Genomic DNA, 21969 nt, shown 5'->3' on the forward strand with positions numbered 1-21969 from the left:
AACCTAATAACTGCCCAGCTGACGTTTTCACTGGTGCTCTTATTGCACTGAAATATAATATGAAACATAACGGACTGATAAGACAAATAGCCCAAAGCCTTTTTTTAATTTTAAAAAGTGAACTGCATTAATGAGTGAATTCATTTGAAAGTATCTGACAGTCTCCTGCCTGTTTGAGAATAACAAACTGAGGGTGGACAGCTCTGCTGTGTTATCAACATCATGTCTGCAGCAGTAGAGTTTGCTGCTCTGCTGTGTTATTAACATCATGTCTGCATCAGTGGAGTTTGCTGCTCTGCTGTGTTATCAACATCATGTCTGCAGCAGTGGAGTTTGCTGCTCTGCTGTGTTATTAACATCATGTCTGCAGCAGTAGAGTTTGCTGCTCTGCTGTGTTATTAACATCATGTCTGCAGCAGTAGAGTTTGCTGCTCTGCTGTGTTATTAACATCATGTCTGCAGCAGTAGAGTTTGCTGCTCTGCTGTGTTATTAACATCATGTCTGCAGCAGTGGAGTTTGCTGCTCTGCTGTGTTATTAACATCATGTCTGCAGCAGTAGAGTTTGCTGCTCTGCTGTGTTATTAACATCATGTCTGCAGCAGTAGAGTTTGCTGCTCTGCTGTGTTATTAACATCATGTCTCCAGGAGTGGAGAACAGCCTCATCACTGTCCAACATGCTGAGTGGGTGCAGAGCTTCATAGGTGAGACACACTGAGCACTGACTTGATTTAAGTAGTTTAAAGCTTCACTGTGTGTTGGTCAGCTGCTCTTGTTTGTTACTGCTGGAGTTTGCTGCTCTGCTAACGTTAGTGTCTGAGTGACAGTGTGTAGTTCACGTTCATCCTAATAATATTTAATAATTATTTAGTCATTAAATCAAGACATGTTTGCAACCGCTGCCTTTTGTGGAGATGAACTGCAAGATAACTCTTGCATGTGTGTGCTGTAGACTGTAGAGTGCTGCACTGCCCTTATAGTTGAGTTCCACCATTTTTGTTCTGTCGTTATAAAATTTAGAAAAATGATTTTTGTGAATTTGTGAATTGGGGCTGGCCCAGGCACATATATAAAGAACCAGAAAATGAATATCAACCAAGTACATTCCAACAATGGTCACTAGGTGGCCCAGGTCAGATTGTGGCCACCACGTAGGCTCCACCCCTGGAAACTAGGCATGGATATTGTATATTGCTAGTCCAATTAATCCTACAATTCATACTCATATGTATTTATTATTATATCGTATTTATGCATTTTTTTGAATATTTTCACTATTTACTCATGGTTATTAAGTTTGTCATGATTGTATCTCTGTGTGTATTTTGATGTAAACTCAGACATAGGTTGACACATTCTGAAATAGTTTATTAGCCATTGCACAGCTTTGGCAGAATCCACTCTGTGCTTTCTAGTTGATTGCAGAAGTATTCTAATCTTTAAAAAATAAGACTGGGTAATGTGAAACTCTCACTTGGTATTTTGATTTATTTTTTTAGAAAAATCCAAGGAAGAAATGTTAGTGACTGAGCTCAGATTTAATTTCAGGGATTAGAAGCATGTAATACTGTGTTTCATCCTGTGTGTGAGCATGTTACAAAATGTCAGATTACTGCATCTCAGAAACGTTGGGAAACCTAAAACCACTTTTTATTCCTTCTTCAAGTGACTTACTACACTTACAGGGGAAGCAGTTTCCAATTTATCATACAAAACAGCATTAAAGAGGAATTTCACCGCTGTAAATATGAGGATTTCTTAAAAGTAGGTCACCTATGCAGTAGAAATGTGATATTATTTTTTTAAATTGGTGCCCCATGACTAGAGAAAACTGAGGAAAAAGACAATAGACTTTCTTATTGCTATTACAGCACTTAAATGAGAGACTGATTCTTTATTGTAGGTATTTACAGTCCTTTGGAATGTAGTTTGATAATCACTTCATTCATTCAGTCTGATATTGTGTTCATGTCAGCTGACATCTTGTTTTGTTCTGATTTACCTTGATCAATTACTGCTGCATGCTGCAGTCTGTCTTAAAACAACAGTCAGGAGCCTAAATGAACATTAAAGCTGTTTTTCTGTCTGTAATGATTCCTCCTGTTCATACTGACCATTAGAAGATCTCTTCATAATGCTCTTACAATGGAAGTGATGGAGGACTAAATCCACAGTCCTCCTTCTGAGTAAAAGTAAAAGTTGATGTGAAGCTAATATGAAGCTTAAGCATCCAAATGAGTCAAATCTTCATCTTCTATGTTTCAGTGTTACAGTGTTTTTAGTAGCAAAGTTCCTCTTTTTGTTCCTATACTTCCACCACAGCTCAACAGGAAACACTAAGAGGGAATCTGATGGTAAAAAGACTGTAAATGTGTCAGATATCACTTGATATGATAACTCATACTGCTGAAGCTCAATAGAAGTTGATCATCTACTTTTAAATGATTTAGTCCTCCATCACTTCCATTGAAAGCACATTTGAAGGAGATCTTTTAATAGTCAGTATGAACAGTTCATATGAACACCTGACTGCTGATGTGAACTTGTCCTTTAATATATAAGGTCAGCATTTGATTCAAGGAACACTGCCACAGTTTTGGACATAAAGGTGTTTGGCCTCAGATGTTAGATAAGAAGGTTGATATTGTTTTTGTGGTTTAGCAGAAAGACTGGATGCAGAGGAAACTGCTAGTTTATCTCTCAACTCCAAAGCTGTTTTATTCCAACCCAGTCTAACAGCACTTTGTGAAATTGAATCTATTGTCATGTCCATTTTTTCTTGACACTCAGCATAACTTTCAAACTGATGTACTTCATTTAGAGAAAGTTTTTATTGTTTTATGGTTTTATTGACATTTTTCATTGTATGTTCCTCATCTTTCTTTATACATTGTATATAAAGTCTCTACTTCAATGTATTTCCAAGTTAAAGTAAAGGTTGAATCAATGAGTTAGGACTGTGCTCACACTTAGCAGCCTTTTTATGAGTAAAGGCTTTTAGCAGCGCTACCTGCCATGAAACAGGTTTAAAAGCAACTGCTACTAAACCCACAATGTATCACTTTATAATCCTACATGGATTACACACTGAAGCTTGCAAAGCTTGTAAAGAAGACAGATTTGGGGCTGTTGGAAATCATGTTAGTGATTTTCCCTGTTTCCTGTCTTTGTGCTACGTAAGGCCAACTATACGTTTGGTGAACAGTGACAATCACGTTTCAAGTATAGTTTGAGAATACCTTATATGTTTGTTGAGTGTCTTCAACCTCTCATATGAAAGATAGTGTATGAAGAAGAAGAGATAGATAGCTTCAGATAGAAGCAGATATTTATCAGGAGCCTTCAACTAAAGAATGACTAGATAAGTGAAGGCACAGCTCAACCCCAGGCTACTGTAGTTGCAAAAACATTTTTTAATAACTGTTTCATACTGAAAAAAATCACAAACAAAACAACTGTATCATTTTATAATAATTGAAATACAACCATTTAACCATCATCCTTCCTTATATTAAACAAGGACTACTGACTGAGTACCCCAAGAATACACTACTGTAAGAAACAACCATCACAGCTAAATGTCAAGTTATTTCTTCTCAAAACATTATTCATTATGTAATTCATGTAAATAAATTAATTTTAAAAAAGTGATTATTTTGGGGAATAATTCACTTACTCTGCATATTGTATAAAATGAAGCTATATCATTTTCTTGAACACATATTGCAGTTTTTAACCAAAGTACAATCTTTCCATAAAGCCTTCAATATGGAATAACCCAACCTCCTGATAGTGTGTAATACTTTAAATAACCCTAACTCAATAATAGTTCCATCTATTAAAACTGGATAGGTGAAATTGGGTATTGGTGTTTTTAAAAATCAGTAACTGATGTGAAAGCAATGGTATGAAATCATTGGATTTCATCATGAAAAATTGGAATGATAGAATAAAATAGCTGTACATCTGGGGTCAGTCAGAGGGATTAAGATGACAAACAAAACCCACAGCCAGTGGTTATTTATGTTCTAAAAATCTAAACAACCTGGACTCTCTGTACTGCTGCCTTGCTGCCATTAAACACTGGTAGGCTTCCAACTTCCTGCAACTTAACACAGACAAGACTGAAATCCTGGTTATTGCTCCTGATCACATCTCCAATAGTATCACCACCTACAGCATCTTGCTCCATTGACATCTAACATAATACACATTGCCAAACATCTGGGAGTCATTTTTGACCAACACCTCAAATTCAACCAACACATTAAGAGCCTCATTCAATCCCTTTATCTACTAATCAGAAACATTTCCAAAATAAAAACCAATGCTCTCAAAAACATTATAAACAACTTATTCACCCATCTGGACTCTTATACATTATCATTCACATGTTTAACAGCAAGACTTCTTACAAACAACACAGAGAACATATCACTCCTGTCCTGGCTCCCCATCTGTTATACAATTCAATTTAAGATTATGCTAATAACTTTCTAATCCCTACATGGTCTGGCTCTGCTTTACATTACACAACTCCTAACACCTTAATTGTGCTTCTGTCCTCTATCCTTCCTTTCTCTCCTCTCAACCCCAACCGGTCGAGGCAGATGTTCTCCCACTCTGAGTCTGGTTCTGAGGTTTTTTCTCGCCACTGTTGCTCATGTGGGAATGTTGGGTCTCTTTAAAATTTAACCCTGAAGAGTTGGTTTAGAACCTGCTCTATGTGTAAAGTGCCTTGAGATAACTCTGTTGTGATTTGGCGCTATACAAATAAAGATTGATTGATTGATTGATCTGCACCCAGATCAGAACATAACATGTTAAACGTTCAGGTCCTTTACTGTTGTAGCTCCAACATTGTGGAACAAACTCCCCTTCAGTATCAAATCAGCTGAGTCAGCGCCTCATTTTAACAAGCTTTTAAAAATCCACCTGAGCAGACATTTCTGTAATATTGTACAATTGCTTCTTCTTGTTCTTTTATTTATTGTTTAATGTCTCATCAATGTGCAACAGTGCAACTGCTCAGGCTTGCTTTCCTTAAGCCTAGAAATGTGATTTTATAAATGTGTGACATCATGCCAACATGAAGTTCAGCAGGAGAAACACTACTGCACATATTCAGTGAGCCGCACAGTTTGGAAGCAAACCTAGAAAATAGGCGAGAAATTGTAATGTGATTGAATGGGTGCCATCTTTGAGTCTGGTATCCAGTTCTCATAATTCAGCCATGATTTTTTCCTCCATACACAATCATTGGAAAAGGAGTGGTTGTAAAACAATGAATAAAATTGTTGAATAAAATTAAATTGTTTGCTACAGTTTTTGTAACTAGTGGAAATTGCCAAGTCCAGCCAGGGAGTATGCATGCAGGATGTGAACTTTTCTAAATCTATTCATTTTAATACTTATTTATTCAAAACAGCTGTGAACACATTTCAGTCATCAGTGTTTTCATTAGTTTAGTTTGAATGTCTCTAAATCAGGGGTGTCAAACTCATGTTAGTTCAGGGGTCACATAGTCCAATTTAGAATAGAATAGAACAGAATAGGACAGGATAGGATAGGATAGAATAGAGTGTATTGTCATTGTACATGTACAACTAAATAGAAAGCAATCCTTATTGGTGCCATAAGTAAAAAAGAAAGAAGGAGCTTATAAAATAATAAAATAAATAAGTAATTAGTACTAAAACTAAAAGGGAGGTGAACACATATAATACACACACACACACACACACACACACACACACACACACACACACACACACACACACACACACACACACACACACATGCTGCCATCAATATTGCACCATTTCCCTTAATATTACACTTACACTTACACTTACACTACTTAATAATACACACCAAATTGTTGTTACAGTTATTACAGGATCAGGTTTTTGGAGCATTTAGTGCAGTTATTGCTTTAGCATAAAGACCATTTTTAACCTGCTTGTCTGTGTTTTAACTGTCCTGTAAGGTCTGTCTGAGGGCAGGACCAGTAAAACCAATAAATAAATCATTTATAAAATATATAATTCATATTATACCTTTACTGTAGTAAACCATCTAGGAGTACCCTGACACGAGATACTAATAAATTGTGTCCAAGCCCGCTGATGAAAGACATGTCCCTCTAATCTGTAATCACATTACAAGTCATTTATCTCAAGTTGGATGTCCACGGCAAAGTTACCCAGTGGGTTGGATTGGACCCCTTGGTGGGCCTGTTCTGGCCCATGAGCCATATGTTTGCTCTAAATGCTGCAAAAAAGGTTTGTCCAGCTTGAGACAGAAAGTACTTGACAGGAAACAGTAAGGGATAATGCTGCATTAAGGGTCATTTTGTTAATGGTGTATGACCGGGGACAGGATCTAAACACTACCATGTAATGTTGATACAAAGACACTACATGTAAACACTGGATATTTTTACTCAACTTCACTGCAGCTGAGTCCATCACTGCCACGTTATCTTTCAGCTACTTGACATTGTTTATGTATTGTATCATTAAGTGTTGAATGGAAGCAAAGCAGTTTTGAAATCTACTTTTCCTGAGAGTAGAAATGTCTGTTCTCCTGCAGTCTGATATCTAAGGATGACAGCTGGAGACGGGGGGGTGTTAGCCTCTCATTAACTGATCTGGTGTATTTTGGTGTCAGATTGTAAACACATCTGCCTCTCTGACCATCAGAGCTGCAGCTGCTGTAGGATATAGACAGCTGGATTTGCATAAGCAGGCTGTGTTGTTAATGGGTCTGATGAGGATGTTACTTCACCATCTTGGCTGCTATTGAGGAAAGTAAAGAAGTGATAATGCCTTTTTCTATCCCTGTATTCCTTCTGCTGTTTACTCCTCTTCTTCCGTCACTTTTTTTCCCTTTATTGCTCTATTATCACAACTCCTTCCTCATTCTGTTACACTGTTATCCTTCTTATGCATTTCATTCACTCATACTGATCTCTGTCAAAGCTCAAAATCTCATTGTGGTCATTTCTGGGGTATCAATTAAGATGTCAGCTGTTCACATCTAACCAATAGCACGGTGGCACACCTTCTTTGTCAGCCACTCTCAAGTTTCATCAGTACATCACTTTATCAACCTCATGGGCCCCATCAGTCTCAGCAGAGGTCAGATTGAAGTCGACTGTCACATCATATTAATCATCAATATTATCTGTACAACAAATAACTCTTAATGTTTGATATTCAGATTCAGGTTCATTATCAATAACATGTCATTAGTGGAGTCATGCAGGATGAAGTGATGATCCACAGCTGTTATTTTAACCTCATGATTCCATATTGAAGCCTGTGACAGTAGAGGAGAAAGCAAAGAGGCAAAGAAGATTTCCACATATTTTTAATAGTTTTCTATTCCTTCCGTTTCATCCTCCTGGAGCTAGTTTTGTATTTTCATCTGAACCTCCTCCCACTGCATGCACTACGTCCTTTATCAAACATGGCCAAATTAGTTTAAATGGCCCATTTCTTGTCAATAGCTTTCTTATTTGTTATCACACACAGACCAAATTTCATCTGACTTTCCTCCTACATACACAACTTTCTGTTTTCAAAATAATGCAATTCTGACTTGTACTTTTTCACTGTTCCGTTTCAATTATTGATTTCCACCCGCACTTTTAGCAGATACAGCTTTTATTTAGACAACTGAACTTATAAATACATGTATGATGTATATGAGTATAAATGGCAGAAAGACATTAGTGCAGTAACTGAAGCAGAATGGCTATATCCCAGCCAGCATGTCCATGTGGGCTCCACATGTGGGCTAAATGGGCCCCATTTAAGGTCCATTCTGATCCCAGTTAGACCCCCTATGGGCAAACACATGGGTCTCCCTATGGGCAAACACATGGGTTTCCTGTAACTCACCCAGTTGGGCCCCACGTGAAACCCAGTCAGCACCCACTTGACGCCCATGTGGGCAAACACAGGTGGGGCCACCGTGGAAACTGTGTACAAACCCACTTGGGACCCATATTTCAGCCCAAATGTAACCCTTATGGGGACCACATGGACATGCTGGCTGGGATCTTCCACTTCAAAAACAACACAATAATACAAGTAAACAACATCTAAAATGATATATTATATGTTATTGATCAGGGAACAAAGGAGTTGTTACTTCTATTGCACTTGAACCAGGTTACACTAAATCTACAGCCTGAGGGAAAAGTTTCACAGTAAAAGTGAAAGAGACGGTTCATGCAGTGGAATACAGATGTGGCCTTGTCTGTGGGACACCTATCACCTCACCAGACACCTTCACAATACCTCTCAAGTGCTTTCAGGTTACCCTACCAAGAAATCATACAACACATTCAATACATCATTTTCCAATCTACTTTAAAAACATTTAACTTTCTGAGGGAGAGCAAATGTTGCTGTCCTTTCTTACAGACCACATCAGAATGAATCAAATTAAAGGTTATTATCAGTGATCATCAGTTCTAAGATATTTATAATGTTCTATAAATCTATAGCCAATTCCTTTGATGATGGTCAATGGGATGATTTCCTTCATCAGTGACAGTATACTTGGTCTTTTGGCATTTAATTCACACTACCATCGGCCCATGCTGATATTCATCTATATGGAGCAGAATGATCGTCAGCTGATTTCAGGACGTGCCTGCCCTCATGCTGGTTTCTACAGTCATTGGTATAAAGACTGTTACTTTTTTAAAATGTTAATTATTTGTCTGTGTTTCTTTTGTCTTTACATCTCTTTTTAACCTAGTTTTAGTCCAGCTTTTATTAAACGTATTCTTTAATTTTACTTTTCTTTTGTCTTTTATAATCTATTTTAATCTAGTTTTTACTCTAACTTTTAATAAACCTTTTGTATTTTCTCTCTTACTTTACTTGTTTATTTAATTACCTTACTTTTTTTACTTATTTTCTTTAAATTTTAAAAACATTTTTATTGCATTGGTCTCAAACTTTGTCTTTTAATTGAATTTGTTTTTATTAATTTTCTTTATGTTGTCTCTTATTCTGTATCATTATCAGCTTGTCAATCAACTAATTATAAGGCACTTTGAACTACGCTAGTCTGTATGAAAGCTTCTGTATAAATAAAGGTTGACTGATTGAAGACTGTAGAGCAGAGGGGACACAGAGCCATTTTGTCTGTTAAAAAAATCAATTTACATCAAGATTAAAATAAATAAGCAAAAAGCTTAGCTTTTTTTATCCTTGCTGGATAATATTAAGCACAGATGGGAAATCCAAAAAACAAAAGTCTGGCATGTGTGCCAGGACCTTTTAAGTGTTTATACAGGAAGTTGAGTAATGCGATTGAGGCATCTGCTTCTATCCTAGCCCCAAAATCCAAACTGCATGGAGTTCAGAGCCTCTCCCACACCAACAGTTCCCTTTAGAGCAGCCTTTCAAATGCCACCGTGACCAGTGATGTCAATGACACTAGTCTAAGGTCATTTAGCTCCTTAGGGATTCTGCTTTAGCCACTGAGGCAAAAATAGACTCCTTCCACAACTCCTCCAGACATCCTAAATATATAACACAACACCTCCCAGAGCTGAGCTCAACAATACCTAAGCTGTCTTCTAGTGATACAATACTGCCCTGTGCTCTTATTTGTCTTACTTTTCTGAAATACTGCCTGGACATCATGAGCATCAAACATCTGGTTTGGCTTAATAACGGTTGGCTGACTCATATTTCCCTTTCATCTAAAAAATCTTGGAAATCAAATCTTAAATAAAAAAGTATGTAGTGTTTCAGCTAGATCTTTGTTACTATTACAACCTGCAATGTTAAATGGCTTGTTTTCAGCTTTTTTTGCTGACCTGTCATTTAACCTCATTCCATCCCACGCTGCCTCCTCCAGTTTATTCTTATACTGTAACTTGGCCCTCTTAATTTCCACTCCGACCTCTCCCTTTGTTTCTCTTTTTGCTGTCTCATCACCTTTAAGGAAGTCCACGTGTTTTCTATCTAACACATTTTTCAGGTTTTACTACCCATGGCTTGTTATTACCATGCTTCTAAGGAACTGCATATAGTGTCAGTGAGTTCATCAATATCTGAGGCACAGTCCTTAAACACATCAGTACAATCAAATAAACAGCATCTTAACTCCAAACCTTGACTTCTGTCATGGAATAGAGCATTTCCTCATTATAACCACTTGCCAGTATGATAAATGTAATCTCATGGTAATATAGTATATCACATATTTGATGACTATATTATATCAGCTTTGTTTTTTTCTTTTTGTTTTGTTGGTTTTTTGACATTGTTTAGAATATTTCAAATGAAAATACCATTCATTATCAGAAGAATCCATGGTCATGGTGATACTGCTGATAAAGTTGAACTAAATGTAAACAATAACAATAACTCTGATCTCTGGAGGTGGTGCAAATTAGTTTTAAAAGCAGCATCATGTTTGTTAAAATGTACATTTAGTATTTTTGTTGGTTTTATATAATTTGAAATGACATTTGCACCACTTTCTACCAAAAGTAAGACTGAATGCTCCTGAAAATGTCAAATGGTGTAACCACAAAACAATGATAAATATTCAATATTTTATCATCTACAGTGTATTTAAGTGGACTTATACTAATAATGACTTCATTTAAAACAAATCTGATCTCCATGATTCTCCAGATTAAATGTAATATTTAGAGCAATTGTATTCCATTAGCTTTATTTAATATAAAAAGTTATAATGTAAGATCATGCCAAACTACTTGATATGCTGTTTTATTGACTATTTACTGTTTTTAAGCAAGTTGAAGTTTTTATGGTTACACCACTTAGACATTTTTGCCATAATCCTCTAATATATTCTCTCAAAATGGATTAAAAGCAGAAATTTTATGCTGAGTCCACAAAAAAAGAACCCTAACAGTTGTTTTGGATGCTTAAATATCAATCTCTCATAAGTTTCTCCTGCACAGAGGTTGAGGTGATGTGGCTGTTAAGTGGAGTGTGTCAAAATTGCCAAGTGTTATTTGTTATCTGTCATATAGCATCAAATATAGTCACCCTGACATCGATGTCAAACTGAAAAAAAATAAACAAAACACAAGCTGTCTAAAAGTCATCAATTCCTGTTTTCCACTTGAACAGATCTGATGGAAGCACATGTGAATTCACTTGACAGTTGGACGAGAATGCTCAGTAGCTCATAACGGCTTTCTATACACTGCTATCCTGTGCTACATCACCTATGTGCCAAACACTATACAGTATGTGAATAATTGTTTTGGAAATGGGTCTGTCAAAATGTGATATGAGTGCTCCTCCTCCTGTCAAGCAGTCACAAACAGCCTCTAATCAAGCAGCCAGCCTGGGAATGGAACATATCTGCAGTAAATCCCCCCCCTGTGCATCCTAAAACAAAGCTCAACTAAATATAGAGTCTCTGACAAGATTATGACACTGCAGGGACCAAAGTTTCCATGTTTCAGCTCATCCTTTCAGTTCATGAACCGCACGCTGCACCGCATTATTGGCCGATGTGAATACTCTGAGCGCTCATATCCTGTGTGTTAGAGGATCATTTAGACACAACTACTGAGTGCACAGTAGAGCTGCCTACCAGGAGTAATGGGCCTGGTGCTGGATGTTTGGCCACCTTCTTTTTTGGAATATACTTTCCCCACAAAAACATGGACACGAAAAAGTAAAATGGAGTTCACTGGCTGTCTTCACTGTTACATCACTTTTCATTTTGTCCAGTTGTGAAGCAAATGTATAAAAGATATTTATCTCCTTGTTCAAAAAATGATTTATCATTATATTTGTAGTAAATGTATAATCCCTGGTAGCTCACATAATAATATTTTCATTTGTCTTTGAACATTTCCTTTCAAAACTAGTTGGATTTAGTTTGGTTTTTCTTTTTTTTGTCAGGGACAGTGCACATAAATAAATATGCCAGAATTCACACAAAGGCGAGTTTTTATCCATTATTCCTGGCCAGATGTGAATTGGCAGCTTGTAATACTGGACTGTTGCTCCTCTGGCTGACGGCCTTGCTGGCATTTTGGGTTCTATTGGGGTGTGTTGAGTTTGGGTCTGGGCATTGGTGTACATCTCTGGATAGTAGTCAGCAGATGGCAATGATCAGTGTGTATTTGTGATTTAAGTAGTGGAATAATCAGGGCATATTTACCTAAATTAAAGTCTTTATTATGAATTGTGGATCAGATTAGCAGGTTAGTTGCACCACTTTTGACAGGTTTCATTAAAAAAAGTGTTACATATTATCATACTATCTTAATCTTAATAAAGAAGTTGTTGAATGACTAATGCAATATGCTGATCAATAAAGTGAATACAATTATCCTTTTGTTCTCTTGTACCTACTTGGTATAAAACCACTCTCTGGATGAGCCTCTCAATTCTTTACTGATGTTAAAATCCAGGGTTAGTTGTGTGTGGTCATTCAGGTTGTTAGTGTTGTTTATTTTATTATCAGATAATTTCTCATTTTAAGAATCTCTACTATATTTGAATTGATGAAGTTTAAATGAAAGCAGTGTTTGTGTAGGGTATCATGGCTCAGATAGGCATCAGATGTACCATATGGGCAGGAAGGGACAGAAAGGAGCCCTTAATGGTGGGACAAAAACAAAATTGGAGTTACAAAGTTTCTACCCTAAAGCAGTGTTATCCAATCAGAATCAAATGAAAGTTGTTTGGGGACAGTGACGTCATTGCTCAGGGACCCTGGAGGTATTAATGCAACCTTGCATTCACTCTGATGCATTTTAGAACTTCAATTGTTTTTAATAGAATGTGATACTACTTGGCTAGAATTCAGCTATCACACTGCCACCAGAACTGAAAACACATTTACACTGTGCATATTGTTTTTATTATTATATAATAATAGAATTCTTTAATAATAATATCATTATTTTATTGTATGGTGTTTTTAGTGAACTGAAGAGCCCCTTTTCTCTTCAGAAAGATTTAGAAGCTCCTTTATACCTGGTGCAGTGAGCTTTAATGAACATTGTTGTTGACTGCTGAGTGTTGTGGATTGTTAGATTGATGTTGATGTGGTGCTTTGCACTTATCTTGTACTGCCTGAGTCTGTATGTCTTTGCTGTACATCTCTGCTACATGCGACATGAGCCTCTGTGCTAATTCTTGCTTTGGTACCATTTCTCACTCATGTAGGTAAAGAGAGTGGAGGAGGAAAGTGATTCTTTCCAGAAAACAACTGGTTAATAACAACATGTCTTACCTGACACACTCCACTGATACACATGTCGAAGGCGTCTGCACGGCAGCGTGTTCCATCCAGCACTTTGGGGGCCAGTTCAATAGTGAGGCTTCTTCCTTTCGCCTGACATCTCAGAGCACAGGGGGCTGAGGGATCGTAAGGTGCTGGGACCCACTCATGGGTGACACCTTGGTACTTGATGTCATTGTGGGCTGAACACTGCTGGGCCCGGAAGTCACCTGACTCCGCTGGGCAGTCCTGAGGAGAGATGAACAAGGACAGACGTTTGATTCACTTTTCTGATACATTTTGGACATGATTTGAATGTCAGTGTATGTGTTTTGTCAAGACTTTCATTTAAAAGACACACAACGATTGTACTAATGACAGCTCCTCCACAGATTTAGGGAGATATTTTAATGGAGGTGAAATTAGCAGCACAAGCAACACTCTGACTGTTTGTTATTTTCCTGACCTTGAAACTCTCTTTGTCTATGTCTGTGTTTGTGTTTTGGTGAGTGCACACATGGTGCACAGGTGGAAGGAGAGTCGCAAACATGTGGGAGCGCAACAAAGCAGCGCAATACCAGTTATTGCATTTTGGATTACATTTGGCCGTGGCATGCCTCAGAACCACATCTGTTTCTGGCTCAGTGTCACTGCTGAAAGTTTGATGATTTTACCTACAAAAGCAAACTAAATACTTGCTGCAAGTCTGCTGTAATAATGGATTAATGCTTGAAATATAAGTAAGTTATTTCAATTAAAGCTTAGCCAGAAGGTGAAAAGATGCAGACTCAGAGACTCATTCAATAACTAAATATGATGATTTATTCCAAACAGTGGAAGTCCAGCTCCACCAATCTGTACACCTGTCAATGAAACAATCAGGAGAGAAGGAGTGCAGTTTCACAGATTATGTAGCACCAGCCAAGTTCTCCAACAGCCAGGTTACACATGGCTACAAGGCTCTTTATATCATTCATCCATCACATGGACTGTAAACAACTGTCAGCACTGATATCTCAGAAATGTAATCAATGATTAGTTTGTATCTCTCATATCTAAACTGACTAAAGTGTGTCACAACTACTGATGAGACAAAATATTAACAGCAAAATAAAAGGTTGATTCTTGTGTAAATTAAAAGGTTGATAAAACAGATCACACAAAAATGATTTAAACAAGACTACTAGTGTTGCTTTCGTCAAAGAAAATTATGACGAAATATCTTCGTCAACGAACCTTTATCACGTGACGAAAACGAGACGAGACGCAACGAAAATGCTGGTCACGTGACGATAACAATAATAAAATGTGTAATCCCATTTTGTTGACGAATAAAAACGAGACGAAAATATTTTGTTTTTTTTGTTTAGTTTTTATTGTAGCTTATTAAAATGCAAGATATTTTTTCTGACTGATTTATTGCCCAATATCACTGTGTATCTCGCTTCTTTCCCCCCGCCCTCCCCTCGCGTCTTTGTTGTCACTTTGTAGCCGCTCCACAGAGGGCACATGGCTAATTAATATGCACATGCTGACCATATATGGTTGTGTCCAGGCGGGAGCGCAGTATGAGGTGTGTTTGGCACCTGGCTAAGTAAGCTCGTGAGAAGGGGTAAATTTACTAATAGATGAACCCTTTGGCTTTGTTAAGCTAATATATTGAAGCCACTGGGGTCTTCCATTATCAGATTTACCTCTCCCTCTAGGTTAACTAACCCAAGTTTGTCACTTAACCACTTTTATGTAATACCTCTCTGGACTATTGTTGTTGTTGTTATTTGTGACAACCAGTCTTAAAATAACACCTCCAGGAGGTTACAGTTTCATCTCTCTACCACTAGGTACTTATACTATATTGACGGGGTTAGATAGAATAACATTACTGAAGAGATTAATACAGTTTTCTTTGACTAAAACTAGATTAAAATAGTCAGGGACAATTCTGACTAAAACTAGACTAAAATGCTCAGACTTGCTCGACTAAAACTTGACTAGACTAAAAGGAGTATGAACATGACTAAAACTAATAAAAACTAAAACGACCGCTTGACACAAAGACTAGACTAAAACTAAAAGTAAAATAGGTCGCCAAAAACAACACTAAAGAATACATTTGTTAATGTGTCTTTGATTGGCATTTTACAAATCACTGTGTAAACACAAAAGACACACAATCACCTCAGCTGGTTATCAACCTAAACCAAACAGATTTACTAAAAGATTATGACTCTCAGCTTCTATTTCATCTCCACCTCATCACATCACAATCAGACAGCTTTAGAAAAACATACATATTGTACATTCTGATTTTATAAATACCAGTATATGTGCAGGAAATGCAAAGGCATGGGGGGGTTGGCTCAGGAGGCAGAGCAGGCTGTCCATCAATTGGAAGATTGACAGTTTGATTCCCAGTCCACATGTTGATGTGTTGTTGGGCAAGATACTTAACCCCAAATCTCCCGATGGCGGTGCCAGTGGTGTGTAAATGTTTGTGTGAATGTCCCCCTGATGAGCAGGTTGGCACCCTGCATGGCAGCTCCTGTCATCAGTGTATGAATGTGTGTGAATGGATGAATGTAACATGTAATGTAAAAACACTACGAGTGGTCAAAAAGACTAGAAAAGTGTTGTGTAAATACAGTCCATTTTTCCATGATCATAAAGCATATGATGATGGATATTAATATTTGTGAGTTTCTAGTTTAGCCAACTGTGTCTCTTTTTGTATTCGTTTTTTCTTTTTTGAATATGAACTTGATCCAAATTAAAGGATCATATTTTGAAAAAAAAAATACTATATTGGAAATTTTACAGCCAAAAATTTAACTTGTGAATGAACTGGATAGTCTTTCAACCATTCAAATCACTTTTACACCACAAGTCACATTTATGCACTGTTGGCGCAGCCATTGGGAGCAATTTGGGGTTAAGTATTTTGCCCAAAAACACACGGACATGTGGACTGGAGTAGCCCAGAATCGAACCACAAATCTTTTGAGTAGTGGACAACCAGTTCTACCTCCTGAGCCACATCTGCTTTTGTCAGTCCTGATCAACAAACTATGCAACAGCAATTGTTCCTTGAATAACCGAAACATATGTCTCAAACTTTTCAACTGTAATTTCTTGTTACCTATCCACACATGCTAATACAGATACTGTATCCACTATAAACTGATATCAGCTGATATATCTGTCTGGGTAATTTATCATTCAGCCTTGACTAGAAACCAAAGTAAAGAAAGTCCACATTGGATATGTGGGATCTCTGAATATGAGCCAATGTGTCAGAAATGTCACAATACTACATACTGTAAAGGTATTGAAACATTCCATACAGTTTGTGTTGTTTGTGATTCAGACTGGACATTAGAAACATCCAGCCCCTCTGACCATGGCAGAGGAGGTAACACTGCAGAGCGTGTGCTGTCAACAGATTAACACCTGGATGCTTCTTGGGACTGAAAGCTGTCTCGGATCAATAAACGACGCGTGTTCCTGCGGGTGACGACCGGGACACTTTTGGCAGCCAATAACTTGGCCGTCCTCTGCCTGACTGAGAAGTGGACACATGGCGTCTGACACATCAGCTTCACTCGCTCACATTGCCAGTGTACATATCCTTCTGATGCCTTTATGGAGCCAGCTGAACAGAGCCCTCAGTTTCAGACAGACTCCATGTGTGTGGGAGGGGGGGAGATGGGATAAATATTATCTTGGGAAGACAGCCCACTGAATGTGACTGAAGCTCTCCGATGAATCCAGACTGAACCGCATCAGTGGGCAAAGGAGAGAAGTAAGACTTTATCTCCCTCTGATTAAAAATGGTGTAAGAAGGTTGTTTCAACAGGCTGGATTTGTTTCTGCGGTTTGGAAAAGTCCAGACCTACTGTGGAGCTGCCATCATGGGGGTGGTTGTGGTTGTTGGTTTCCAATGGATCAAATGATGACCACTGATATTACAGGATGAACTCTCAAGGACTTGGAGAGGAATTATTCACGTATAACCTTAGACAGACTTATAGCAAAAAGAAGTGATGTGTGGGGTGATTTTCCGACCCTCCCGGAGTTTTGATCTCTTTTTCCTTCACCGTGCACCTTGGAAGTAGGTGAAACTGTGCCAGAAATCTCAACTCTGCTTCTACACATACAGAGCATCACATATTTGTGGTATTACTTGAATCATTACCCAGTAGTCACAGAGGGATGAGACTATATTTAATGTCCATAGTTTCCTATTATTTCATCTAACCAGAAATGAAAAAATAAATAAATAAATAAATTAAATATAGAGGTTGTTGGAGTTCTTACTTTCTTCCTTCTCTGGGTGTCGGGTTTGACAACATTTGATCAAATCTATTGTAATGGATCCTGTCAAGCCCATGTTTGTTTCATGTTTTGTACGTTCTTCCCGTTTTATTTCTTAACCCATGTAGCTTTGCATTGATTCCTATGTTACTTCCTGTTACCTGAATTCACACACCTGTCCTGCCCTCTTTATACCCTGGACCTCTATGTCCATGCCAAATTATCATTGTCTCCTTCCTGTGTTCAGCCTTTTGTTCCTCATGTTTCCCTGCCTGGTTTTTGACTCTATCTGGATATTAGGACTTTGGGTTTTGCTGCCTGTGCTGAGTGCCTTATTGTGTATGACCTGCCATTACTCAAATAAAGAGTTTCATCTCACCAACTGTACCTCTGAATCTGGTCCCATCTTTGTACTAGTGGTACATCTATTTTGCTTTGGTTTTTAACATTTCAACAAAGATTAAGGTGACACATTTAAGTAACCTTTCTTTTGGCTGAGAGGGAGAACACATGAAAGCTCTGAGTGGCAGTCTAATTAATGTTCACAACTAGCAATAAAATGCTGATTAAAAATGTATCTGGCTCATTGAAATAACAGGTGTAGCCAATCTGCTGCAAACTTTAATTTTGGCAAGTTGTTTACTCCTTATACTGAAGGTCAGAAGAATCATTAAGTTGATAAGCATAAATTGCTAACTGAAAGATACTAATTACGGAAACTGAATCGATGCGATCAGCTTAATTAGAGAAGAATCATTGTTCTGTGGATCTAAATAACGCACAGTTCATTTTATAACTGTATCTTTTACCTTGCACACAATCTTTGACAGCTGTAGCAGCCCCTAGAAGGTGCGCCGGGATTCGATGCCAATTTGACATTGTGGCTAAACTATGTAACTACAACTTCTGGTTCTTTTACGCATGCACACTGGTTATAAAAGCATTTTTCCTCACACACAATCATTAGAAAAGGAGTATCTATTCTTCTGAGCATCACAACCTACGCATAATGAGCTGTCTCACTATCAGAATTTGATCCGTTCAGTCCAGCGTTTGGAAAGCCAACTGGAAGTTAGCCAGCTCGGCCAGTAGAGGTCTCTAGTGAGCACGCTTGTGAGGAACATCTTGGTCATTTTTTGCTTCATAAACCATTGACCAACCTTTATAGAAATGAACAGGGTGCCATTTTTGAGTTATCTACCTATATATCTTTAAAATATACACACTACTTTAAGCTGACGACAGACACTGGCTTACAGAGGACACATTAATCAGACAGTCTATTTTCATTTTATAAATAACTTGCAGCATTAATTAATTAGCTACAGCTGATATGATCTGCCGCCAGCAGTGTTTGTCATTGTAACTGATGACTATAAGTGATAGTGGCTGAAAGTTTTATACGTTTCTCTCTGCTAATAAAAAAGAAAGTTTTGGAGGCATCAGAGCTTTGTGAGTGTGACTGTTTTATTTACCTGGAACCACATCCAAACTGGAAGATGACCCAATTCATTTATAAAGATGAAAAGTAGCAGGAGAGAATCTTATCACCTAAACCCATAAAATTGGTCTGCAACAGTCCTTCAGATCTGGAACATTGACTATGATAGTTGAAATGGAATTATGGTATCAGATATGGCAGTAAAATAAGATAAAGATCAATTTTAAATAACTTTGCTGGCCAACATGTGTGGTTAACACATGCTTAAGAGTGTAAATTGACATCAACTTGTGGGTGGAATACATACACAGTGTTAGTTACCTCTTGCAGAGTTGTTTTATTCTGCTTTAAAACTCATATCAGCATGAAAAAAGTGTTAGTGTGAAATATTTTTCTCTTTCTAAATAACATGTACGGATCTAAAAACTAATGAAGCAAGTGTTCTTAATGAGCTGTAAAGACTCACCATGTTGCTGCAGGTCCTATAGCGGATGTTTTTGCCATCACAGTTTCTGCAAAGGAAGGCAGGAAGAAAAACATTCTCAGCATTAACGGAAAACAACAGGTGACACAGTGTGGAGAATCAAACCTGCATCGTCTTTAATCAAAGACTCTTTAAACAAGACAAAACATAAAGGCACTTTTAAATCCTGACTTTTGTCATGTTGCTATGTACAAGCTCTTATACACCTGGAACTGAAGTAATATCCATTTGACACATGTACTATAGCAGGGATATTCTATTAAAATTCACTGAGGTCCAATTTGTGAAAACTTTGTCAAGTGAGGAATGTCTGTTATTTTTCAGTAGCTTGATAGCATTGTAGTTACATTAGCATCTGTGTCTAGTGGCTAGATTATAGACTGTCAAATAAATACAGTACAATTCATTTATTAGGATTTACACTCAACTTGTGGGATTTAAATCAATAAAATAAGAATAAAACAGAACATGATTAATACATTTTCTTTCCTACATCAAATAAAGATGGTATTTTAAAATAAAGTGCATTCTTCAAGTATGCCATGTGAGTTTCTAAGGGCCGCTCCACTTTTACCGTAATAGCTGGAGAAGTTGCGCCCGTTAAAATAGAAACACTCAAACTAAATTTAACAATCCTCAATATTTCATCAGTTACTTGTCCTGGTCCGGATAGGACAGCATCTGGGTGTGGATCCAGACTATATGATCATTCAATACTGAAAAGACATTTGATTTCTAACTGAGTTATTAAAGACCTACTGTAGATCAACAGAAACATTTTACAATGTTAATTTCTGTTGCATTGTTGAATTTTACTTTTGTATTTACTTATTAAGCTTTATTTTACCCATAGACTGTATAAAAGAAACAGACGTAACATCCGTGACATCACTCATTGGTTTGTGGACTGCTGATTGGAAGCCAATAGTTTCGAATCTAGGCAGCGCTATATTGAAAATTTCTGGTGCATGCCGGGAAAAAAGGAACACGGATTCTACTTATATGGGCATGAGGCGGAGTCATGGACGGAAGTATGGCCAGAGCCAACGGTGGAGCAGGGAGGTTGCGATTGGTTTGCGAGGGCTGGATCCCCAGGACATTGGTCAATCAACCTGTCAATCACGACATAGCCACGCCCTAATGCATACCCTGCTTTATCGTCAAATATAAAATCAGGGAGGCCAAAATTTCACAAATGAACATCATACTGCATTGAAGAAGGCTTTAAACTAGCGATTGAGACCATAAACACATTTTGAAAATGTTTACTGAGGTTAGAAATCAAGTGAGAAGTTGGTGAATTCTCCATTGACTTGTATAGAGACGGTCGCCCCCTGGTGGCCTTTTGATAGAATGCAGCTCTATTACCCATTTTATACTGAGCTGGAGCTGGAGCTGGTTCGGAGCCAGAGCCTGACTAAGCACCGGTTCTTTGCTTTTCCACCGCCAAAGCTCCAGCCCCGAGCCTCAGAACGGTAGCCAGAGCAAGCACCAACTCTTTGCTTGTCTAAAGCAAGAACCGATTACATCAGCAAGCTGGAGGTGGGGCTAACGTTTATTATCCGGCTAGCGGGGCTAACGTGTATTAGCTGGCCGGCGGGGCTAACGTTCAGTAGCTGACTAGCGTGGCTAACTGTCATTTACAGAGGGTTAAACATTTATTGATTAAAAGTACTATTTTTTTATCATTTTCTGCCAGAGCTTTCTTCTTCTTCTTCTTCTGCTTCTTCTTTGTTTCCGGCAGGCTAGATGCCTTGCGCCATGTTGCTGCCTTTCACTGGTGAATCATGGAAGTGCTTCAAAGGCACGCGTTGGCCTCATATCAGAGGACCGGAACTCGCTTGATTTTACCCTGAAAGACCATTGAGGAGGAACCTTAATTTACAATGGTGTTGAGAAACAACAATTTATAAAATAAATGAATTATGTTAAGTTAAAAACATTTGCAATCACTTAAAACAAAGTGTGAGATAAGGCCTTTAAACTGGAACAGCTGTAGTAGAGAACTTCCTCTGGCGAATGGTGAATTTCTACAACCTCTATAAATAAAAGCAACTATCTGCATGGCTTACAAAACATATATTCACTGTGATTCAGGTGAACTGATCCTTTAAGTCCCACCACAGCCACAACCCAAAAGAAAAAAAGAAAAAGCAAACAATTTCATATATATATTTAAGGGTCTCCAAAGTGCCTAAAATTGTGTTGTTGGTCATACTCTTTCATCATCTGAGCTCGTGTTATGTACAAAATGTTCTTAATCTGTTTATTTTACATTTTTTCCTCTATATTTTTCACCTTGACCTTTACCGAGCTTCTTATAATTTGCTCTGGATCGCAACAGCAGCTAAATCCCATAATATACAGTAATGATAATGGATGAATGCACACACACCCACTGAGTAAAATACCACTGCGCACACACACACACACACACACACACACACCTGTTACATTACAGCACACTCCACCTGCAGCAC

General features: G+C 37.8%; 1 protein-coding gene across 1 annotated transcript in view; it reads right to left on the reverse strand.

The window, feature by feature from the left end:
* The window catches only part of adamtsl3 (ADAMTS-like 3), a gene marked incomplete at its 5' end in the record, with an annotated part of 289382 nt that overhangs the window by 115698 nt on the left and 151715 nt on the right, over positions 1 to 21969 (reverse strand). Inside the window, 2 exons of the mRNA XM_053321975.1 lie at positions 13266 to 13502; positions 19472 to 19517. Of these exons, the coding sequence (XP_053177950.1) occupies positions 13266 to 13502; positions 19472 to 19517 (283 nt within the window). The remainder of the gene's footprint in view (positions 1 to 13265; positions 13503 to 19471; positions 19518 to 21969) is intronic.

This window comes from Scomber japonicus, chromosome 1, assembly GCF_027409825.1.
Source record: "Scomber japonicus isolate fScoJap1 chromosome 1, fScoJap1.pri, whole genome shotgun sequence".
NCBI lineage: Eukaryota > Metazoa > Chordata > Actinopteri > Scombriformes > Scombridae > Scomber > Scomber japonicus.